Consider the following 7,570-nt stretch of genomic DNA (forward strand, 5'->3'; position numbering starts at 1 on the left):
GTGACACGCGCGCGCGTGTGTGCGTGCGTGCGCGTGTGTGCGTGCGCGTGTGTGTGTGTGTACGCGCGCGCGCGCGTGTATGCGCATGAACACGCGTGCGTGTATAGGATCTTTACGTATGTGAATGCCAGATGTATTGCTCAGAGATGTTTGGATTAGGTTCATATTTCATTATATACAATAAGTCTCGCAGTATGTTGACTATCAGAGTGCGTACGACCACCCATACATTTATAAAAATGATAGAAGTATTATGAAAGTAAAATGAAAGAAATCCCATTTCATATATTCAACAGAAGCTGTCCAGTATATTATTTCTTTTGTTTAAAATCTCATGGAAACTCTTTTTTGTTTAATGAACAACTAAATTCGACAAATCCATATGATCCAATCATATGTAAATAAGTGAAGTGAATGTATGAAATTGTGTAGTGCATTTTAAAAAAGAGCATGAGAAACAGTTAATTGGATAGAACAAAAACTGGTGCCTTACATAATATAATTAAAAAAAAATTATAATTTTTTCTTCTACTATTTAAAATAATTCAATAATATTATATAAAAATAATTTACATACAATGGTTTTTTATTTTTTTCTAGTCTTTAATTCTCTAATCCTGGTAAACGTAATATTTTTTTTCTTGAGCTATTCTTGCATTATGTTTTGTATTTGCTATTTGATCATGCACTTCTATTTTCTGCTTCTTCTATTTTCCGTTCGCTTTCTTATCCTTGATTGCGAGCACATTCCCATTTTTTATGTACAAAAAAACCCGAATATGTAGGTGGAATATGTAGGTGAAAGAGGAATGAAGAAGAAAGAATACAGAATTTGTATGATATATTCTTGGAAAAAAATATACTGAAGAACGAAAATACTTTCTTGGGTAGAATGATTTGTATATTTTTGACATAAATATTTATTGCTACATATGCATAACAATAAATGATTATCGTTCTCTCTAAGAGCTCTATTACATTTTGCACATGTACTTATGTAGCAACTTGTTTTTTGCACCATAGCAATTAATACCAAAATTATATATTATAGCTGAAGCATTTCATATATGTTCCGATGCACATAAAATTCCGAATTAATTTTCAAATGTGGAATTTTTTCCATCGTGTAATGTGATAAAAGTTCAGTAAATTTCTAGTGTTAATGTATAAAACGAGAATTATATGGTGTGACGAAAAACATTTTGTTATATTTAACAGAAATAAATAATTTTAATATTTTTAATAACTTTAAAATAATATTCAAAATATACTTGAAGATAGTATTTTATAATGCTACATATGCGACACGTTTATTATTAATTGCATACATTTATACCAAATATATTTTTATTTTATTTTAGAATTTTCAGATTATTTGCTAACAATACATTTGGTATTGTCTGATTACAAAAAACTTTAGCAATATTTTTTTACTCAGAATTTTATGCATTATTGGAAAATAGGTGAATTTGCATAGAAAATTCGTCTTGGCATTATCATTTGCGTATACATGTGTACATTTATAATGTTATTCTCTAGAAAATATTTATTTAGAAATTATCTGCAATATTTTAAAAGCAATATATTCATAGGACGGTATTCATAGTCGACTCTTATTTTAAGACCGTCTTAAGACGTTAATGCAGCCTTCTGATTGACTTCTTGGTGACTTTTTAAGACTTGAGACAGTCTTGAATATAAGATCTGACTATGAATACCGGCCATAGAGATACATTAACAAAAGAAGTCAATAGGAAAAAATTGTATTGTACTATGGCTTGGTCAAGTCTTTATTTCCTTCAAAGTACTACTCTGATAACAATTATGTGTTATCTCTCTCGTTATCATTTCTTCCAATATTTCCAATCCTCCTATAATTATTTGTTTTCTATTAAAGATATGATATATCGTGTTATCTGTCAGCTTCACCAATGTTTCATTCGATCGGAATGTGTTATTTATCGTGAAAGTGGCTTTATGAATCACATTTTAATATCTTCTTAGGACAGATATTTTGTTTCTACAAGACAATTGTGCTGTTAAAATTGTGTTCTTTCAAGAATTGTAAGATATCAGAAAAGCAATTTGGAACTTTTTTATTAGCTAGGAAATACTTTAAATTTTTTACCTATAATGAACTTCATTTATTTCTTTATTGATGAAAATTAATTCTGAAACTATGTATATACTTATTTTTGAAGTAACTTGAAAACCAATCGCATTTTTATATCAACTTCAACAAGAACTCAGAGAAAAGCTTTCGTTATTCTTGTTGATTATTACCGTAACTATTCGAAGGAAGAAAATATCACAGAAGTTTAATAAAAGCACCTCGCAGATGTTTTCTGAATTTTCTATTAAATATTGGATAAAGAAACTCGAAGGAGTGATTCTTGCATCACTTTCGAGATAAACGGTTCCGATCATCACTCACGTGCGTCACGTTTGCTTTTCTTCTAGAAGTAAAGCACAACGAGGTATAACGATACTTTTAGCGCGACAATGGCAACAACAACCAATTCCAAAAAGCAAGACACCACCGCCGTCGACGAGGACGACGACATTTTCTATTACGTCGGTGTAAAAGCGTCACCGTTCGCGGCCGATAGCGCGGTTTTCGGTTTGCCACCGAAGGAGGTATCGGCCTTACGCTGTCGTTTCCCGCTGTCCTCCTGTAGCACGAATGTTGTGAATGGAATTATGCTTAAAGGTTAATAACTTAGAATTTCGACGAGATTAAGAATTGCACGAACCATTTTCTAAGGTCCCGAAAAGATTTAAGATTTCTCGATTACCGATGCAATTTTTATTTGCGCGCAAACGTTAACTCTGCAAATACGTGCAATACGTGCATGTCAGAGATAGCAATACTTACTCAATATGAAATTTTTATTAATTATATAGTATTATACTTAGCAAATGCAAGAAATTTAAATGATTTGTACAATTAGCCGAGATTTTTTAAAATTGTGATCTTCTAAGAATACATGAAGCAAACGCATCATATAATTGAATGAAATTGTTAAAGAATGTCCTTAATTTCATATTTTTATTATATTGATCGATACAATCAGTAAAAATAATTTATAAAAAAAGAAATGTCAATTCAATTATGAAAAATTGTCTAACAAAAAATTAAAGTAAAATAACTGAAATTGCAAATGATTTAAGATTAGTTGGCAATTAGATTACAGTTAGTATAACTAACAGTGTCAGCAGAAAAAGCAGCTTTGCTAGTATTTTAAGATTTTTTACAATACGATTGGTTCTTATCTTTAGTTTCTCATTGAGTATAAATATATAAACCAATCAGATTAAAGAATCTTATAACAATTGCAAAGCTTTTTCTGCTGATCGCAGCCATTATTTTGTGTTAGTTAATTAAAAATAATAAATCAAAACAAATTATGTCGTGATTTTTTTATACGTTTCATTTTATTTTCATTTTCTTATTCAAGAAAGCATGCAGTTGAAGAGTTAATGTTTTCATGTAAATTAACAGTATTAACAATAATGCAATGTAACTTGTTAATAAAAGATATACTTGTAATTGAAATATACATTTAATCAACATTGCATTCAATCTATATTTAATAAATATTATATTCGATTTGACGGATATTTGTAGGAAAAATTCTTTTAAACACATTTAAATAGGTTTGTGATATTTGTATTAATGAGATTCTTGGATCTTTTGTGGGGCTGATCCTTTGTCATAGTCACACATATTAATATTATCATTTTGTTGATTGTGACAAAATGATTTAATAGTTTTTAAAAGTTTAATTAATTTAATAGAGATATAGAGATATATGAAATTTTATTAAGATAAATATTACAACAATTTATAAAAAGTTTTGAATAAAACCAGTCGTGATCTAACAGTAATAATATTAGCTTCTTCATAGGATATCCTTTAGGAACTTACGTTGCAAAATTGATTTCAGGCACACCATTCTCCGTCATAAATGCTCTAGCTGAACTCGGCTATCGAGTTATTTGTAGTACCGGAGAAGCCGAGGTACTTTGGACACTACAGCGGGATTGTTAACACTTTAAAAATGGGCCTTACTACAAGCGCATTATATGTCTAAACATATATTCTCTTGTGACTTCTATATATATAATATGTATGTGTCTTTATGAATCAAACTGTAGACATTAGTATTAATGAATCGATGAGATTTGTAACTTCACTTTGTTCTTTTTTTTTGCATCTACTTTTATATCTTGGAATAATGAATGTTTGCGGAAATTACATTTGTAACTGCGCCTCGGGGGAAGTTGAGTTAGATATATATATATATATATATATATGTGCGGACCAATTAAAAAGGCTTTGTTTTAAAGATCAATTGTGATCAATTGTACCTTGCAAAATTGGATATTGGTATGTATCGGAAGTACTGAAAAAATGCAGCTTTCCGTTAGAATAATAAAAAAATAAATACGTTCCATCTTTCCCTTAGGAAACTTACACTTTAATTCTTGTGCGAAATCACGAATGAATTCTCACGTTATCGGACGTGATATATTATGTACCGCGGCAGTGATGAGTTCCTTTTTTTACAACTTCGAAAATGACGCGGTAAAATTTTATAATCACGATATAAGACTGTGTTTAGAGGGGAAGGAAACATGATCCCGGAGATTGTGAACCACGTAAATACTTCTGCAATGTGCAAAATAATCACGTTGTGGATAATAATAACTTACAAGCAGTTGCGGAAATTTCGTCAGACCAAAGGAGCATGTGCTAATTGCGTCATATCCACTATATGTAATACTGAAGTATTAAGTATACATTGATTTGTGATATCTTTACCTCGTTGCGTAGAAAATGGGTTTTTTAATGCTTTATCGAGGATTTATGACGTGAGTCTCATAGGATCCAGATTGGGCCAAATTGACGCAACATTTAGATTGCACCAAATTGGTCCATATTGGCTTTAAACTGTTTTAGTGTTTATAATTGTGGAGAATGAAATTTTATTATAGTGCAAATATTATTTACATATATTATATCTTTATATAGCATACTATTACCTAATACCATCTGTAATGTCTTTTCCCACTATTTGCTTTATTATATGATTTGTCGTATAATTATTGTTATACGCGAGATATTATTCCTCCGGATCGATTGTGGTCCAGAGAGTTTAAGAGTGTAAAACTATTTATAGAAAAAAAGTTGATGATATTTTGTTACTCTTATTGCAAATATAAATGTCGATCTAAAGATTTTATTACAGATTATAAATGTCAATCTAAGGGATTATTGCAATCGTTTCCTGTTTTCATTAAGAATGGAAATCTATCGAATGAAATTATTAAAAGCAATCGTTAATTCGTAGTGTGACAATTATATGTATATTATTTTAGTTTATTCATAAGTAAGAAAATCAAAAGTTATCAAAGGTGGAGGGAACGAGAGTATATTTATAGTTTAACAGTCTGAATAGTTAGTACAAGCAGCGTTTGCGCTAATTCGAATTGTGAATTTTATATTTATGTAATAAGCTAATAATTTCTTTCATACCTGAAGCTGTATTTTATATGTACGGCAATTATACATAGGTTTATACTCAACGTATAATTGAACGTTGCTTTGTGTTGCAAACTATGAGAAATAAATAAACATAGAAGTCATATATCGTACAATTTATACACTTCGAAAAATCTTTACCTCTGAACTTGAAGCGATCTTTTCTTCTTCAGATGTATATATTTCAGTTAATCAAAGTTAATATAGGATTTTTTAACAGTCATTTGCAGATACAAACAAACAATGGAACATTCTTATGATCACAAAATGTGTTGCGAAGGGGCTGCGCGGTATAATGTCTGTCAGAATATAGATGAACTTTATTTCGAACGTGGGCTTTGGACGGCAGGTAAATAAAAGTGATACAGATATTTATTTGGAACAAGGTAAACTGTAAACAATAAAGCATTTCAGAACATATTATAAATGAACAAGATCGCAAATGAATTGGATCATACATTCAGATTTGACTGTGCGCTTCAATCTTATAATGAATTCAGAATTCAATTGACTTTGTTCTCATTATTTTATGTTTAAAAAATGATTGCATAATATGCAAAACAGAAACCATATAATACAAAATAAAGATTGATTTCTGAATTATAAATAAAAAGTTATTAAAAATGTATAATTTTAAACTAACATGTATAATTTTAAACTAATATAAATTAGGATTTATACTCAGTATCTATAGATTTTTAAAATGTGTTACTGAAAAAAAATTATTATTTATTACAGTAATACAAAATTTACAAAACGAAACGAATATTAGAATTTTATTATTGTTTTTACATTGTAAAAGTAATTATTTTATATTGCAATAAATATTAAAATTTTATTATAATTTATTATTATAATGATTATATTATTGTATTATTATATATAGTACTTTTTTGTATTGCTTGTAATAAACTTTTTTTTTTACGATTTTTGATTCTGTGAATATAATTCATCAGGAATGTTGCAGTCTGACAATGAGAGGATCAATTCTACATGAGTTTAGATTTAATAACACATTTTTAGGAGTTTGGCTTCTTTTTTTGTGTTTTTGCACTGGTTTTTCGTGCGTTTTTTTCAGCGTTGGATGGTGACGAGGATCGTATCCTTACGCTACTGCAGAAGGGCGTCTTCGTCGATACGCCGGACACGACTGCCGGCTACACAGCGTTGCATTACGCAACGCGGAGTGGGCATTACCACGTGTGCAAGATTTTGCTGCAGCACGGTGCGAATGTGAACGCGTGCACCCGCAGCCTGAGAGCGACGCCTTTGCATCGCGCGGCCAGCATGGGCCATGTTAAAATCCTCAAGCTGTTGCTTACCTACAAAGCAGATCCCAATCTGACAGATGTAGACGGCAGGACAGCTCTGCATCGGGCTATTCCAACGATAGCCGGTTCCGTTGAGGGCGTCGAGATCCTTCAGTCATTGTTGCGGATCACCGATCGCACCATCAAAGACAAAACCGGACAAACTATCGATGACGTGTTTGAAAGTTGGAAAATGACGCAGAGTGAAGACGAAAAAATAAAAATAATGGAGAAATTGTTTTATCATAATCAGGAATAATAAGGTGAGAAATTTGGTGAAAAATATGTGAAAGTGCAAATATGCATTTCCTTTTTACAAAGAAATCTCGTAAAGCGTCAAAGTCTGATTTTTTAGATTGTTTTTAGAAAATATTAATTAAGGCGGAAAACGAGAAGTTTAATAGAGAAGTGCATCGCTTCTTATAATTATAATGATTTTTAATTAACTTTTTTTCGTTGTATCAAAAAGATAATATTTAAGATAAAAAATTTTATACAAAAGTTTTATAATAGAGTCATCTTTATTTATCCATATCAGTTTTTTAAATATTGAAAATATTTACATTAAAATTTTTGAAAAAAATTTTTTTTTTAATATTGATAAATAAAAATATTTTTATGTGGATAAATAAAAATATTTTTATTATAAAAATTTTGTACACAATATTTTTTAATATCTTGAATAGTTATTGAGATATATAATGAAAAAAAGTTA

General features: G+C 29.9%; 2 protein-coding genes across 4 annotated transcripts in view; both read left to right on the forward strand.

Moving 5' to 3' along the window:
- The window catches only part of LOC108693642, a 5,622-nt gene extending 1,425 nt beyond the window's left edge, over positions 1-4,197 (forward strand). For 2 of the 3 annotated variants that reach the window (XM_018202683.1, XM_018202682.1), the window contains exons 2-3: positions 2,461-2,710; positions 3,948-4,197. In XM_018202683.1, the coding sequence (XP_018058172.1) occupies positions 2,503-2,710; positions 3,948-4,051 (312 nt within the window). In that variant the 5' untranslated portion in view covers positions 2,461-2,502 and the 3' untranslated portion in view covers positions 4,052-4,197. The remainder of the gene's footprint in view (positions 1-2,460; positions 2,711-3,947) is intronic. The other variant, XM_018202684.1, reaches the window with a different exon arrangement.
- LOC108693641 (ankyrin repeat domain-containing protein 39) overlaps positions 1-7,115 on the forward strand; it is a 10,088-nt gene extending 2,973 nt beyond the window's left edge. Inside the window, exons 2-3 of the mRNA XM_018202681.1 lie at positions 5,766-5,894; positions 6,624-7,115. Coding sequence (XP_018058170.1) covers positions 5,789-5,894; positions 6,624-7,114 — 597 coding nt within the window. The 5' untranslated portion in view covers positions 5,766-5,788 and the 3' untranslated portion in view covers position 7,115. The remainder of the gene's footprint in view (positions 1-5,765; positions 5,895-6,623) is intronic.
- The last annotated feature ends 455 nt before the right edge of the window (positions 7,116-7,570 follow it).

This window comes from Atta colombica, unplaced genomic scaffold (assembly GCF_001594045.1).
Source record: "Atta colombica isolate Treedump-2 unplaced genomic scaffold, Acol1.0 scaffold96, whole genome shotgun sequence".
NCBI lineage: Eukaryota > Metazoa > Arthropoda > Insecta > Hymenoptera > Formicidae > Atta > Atta colombica.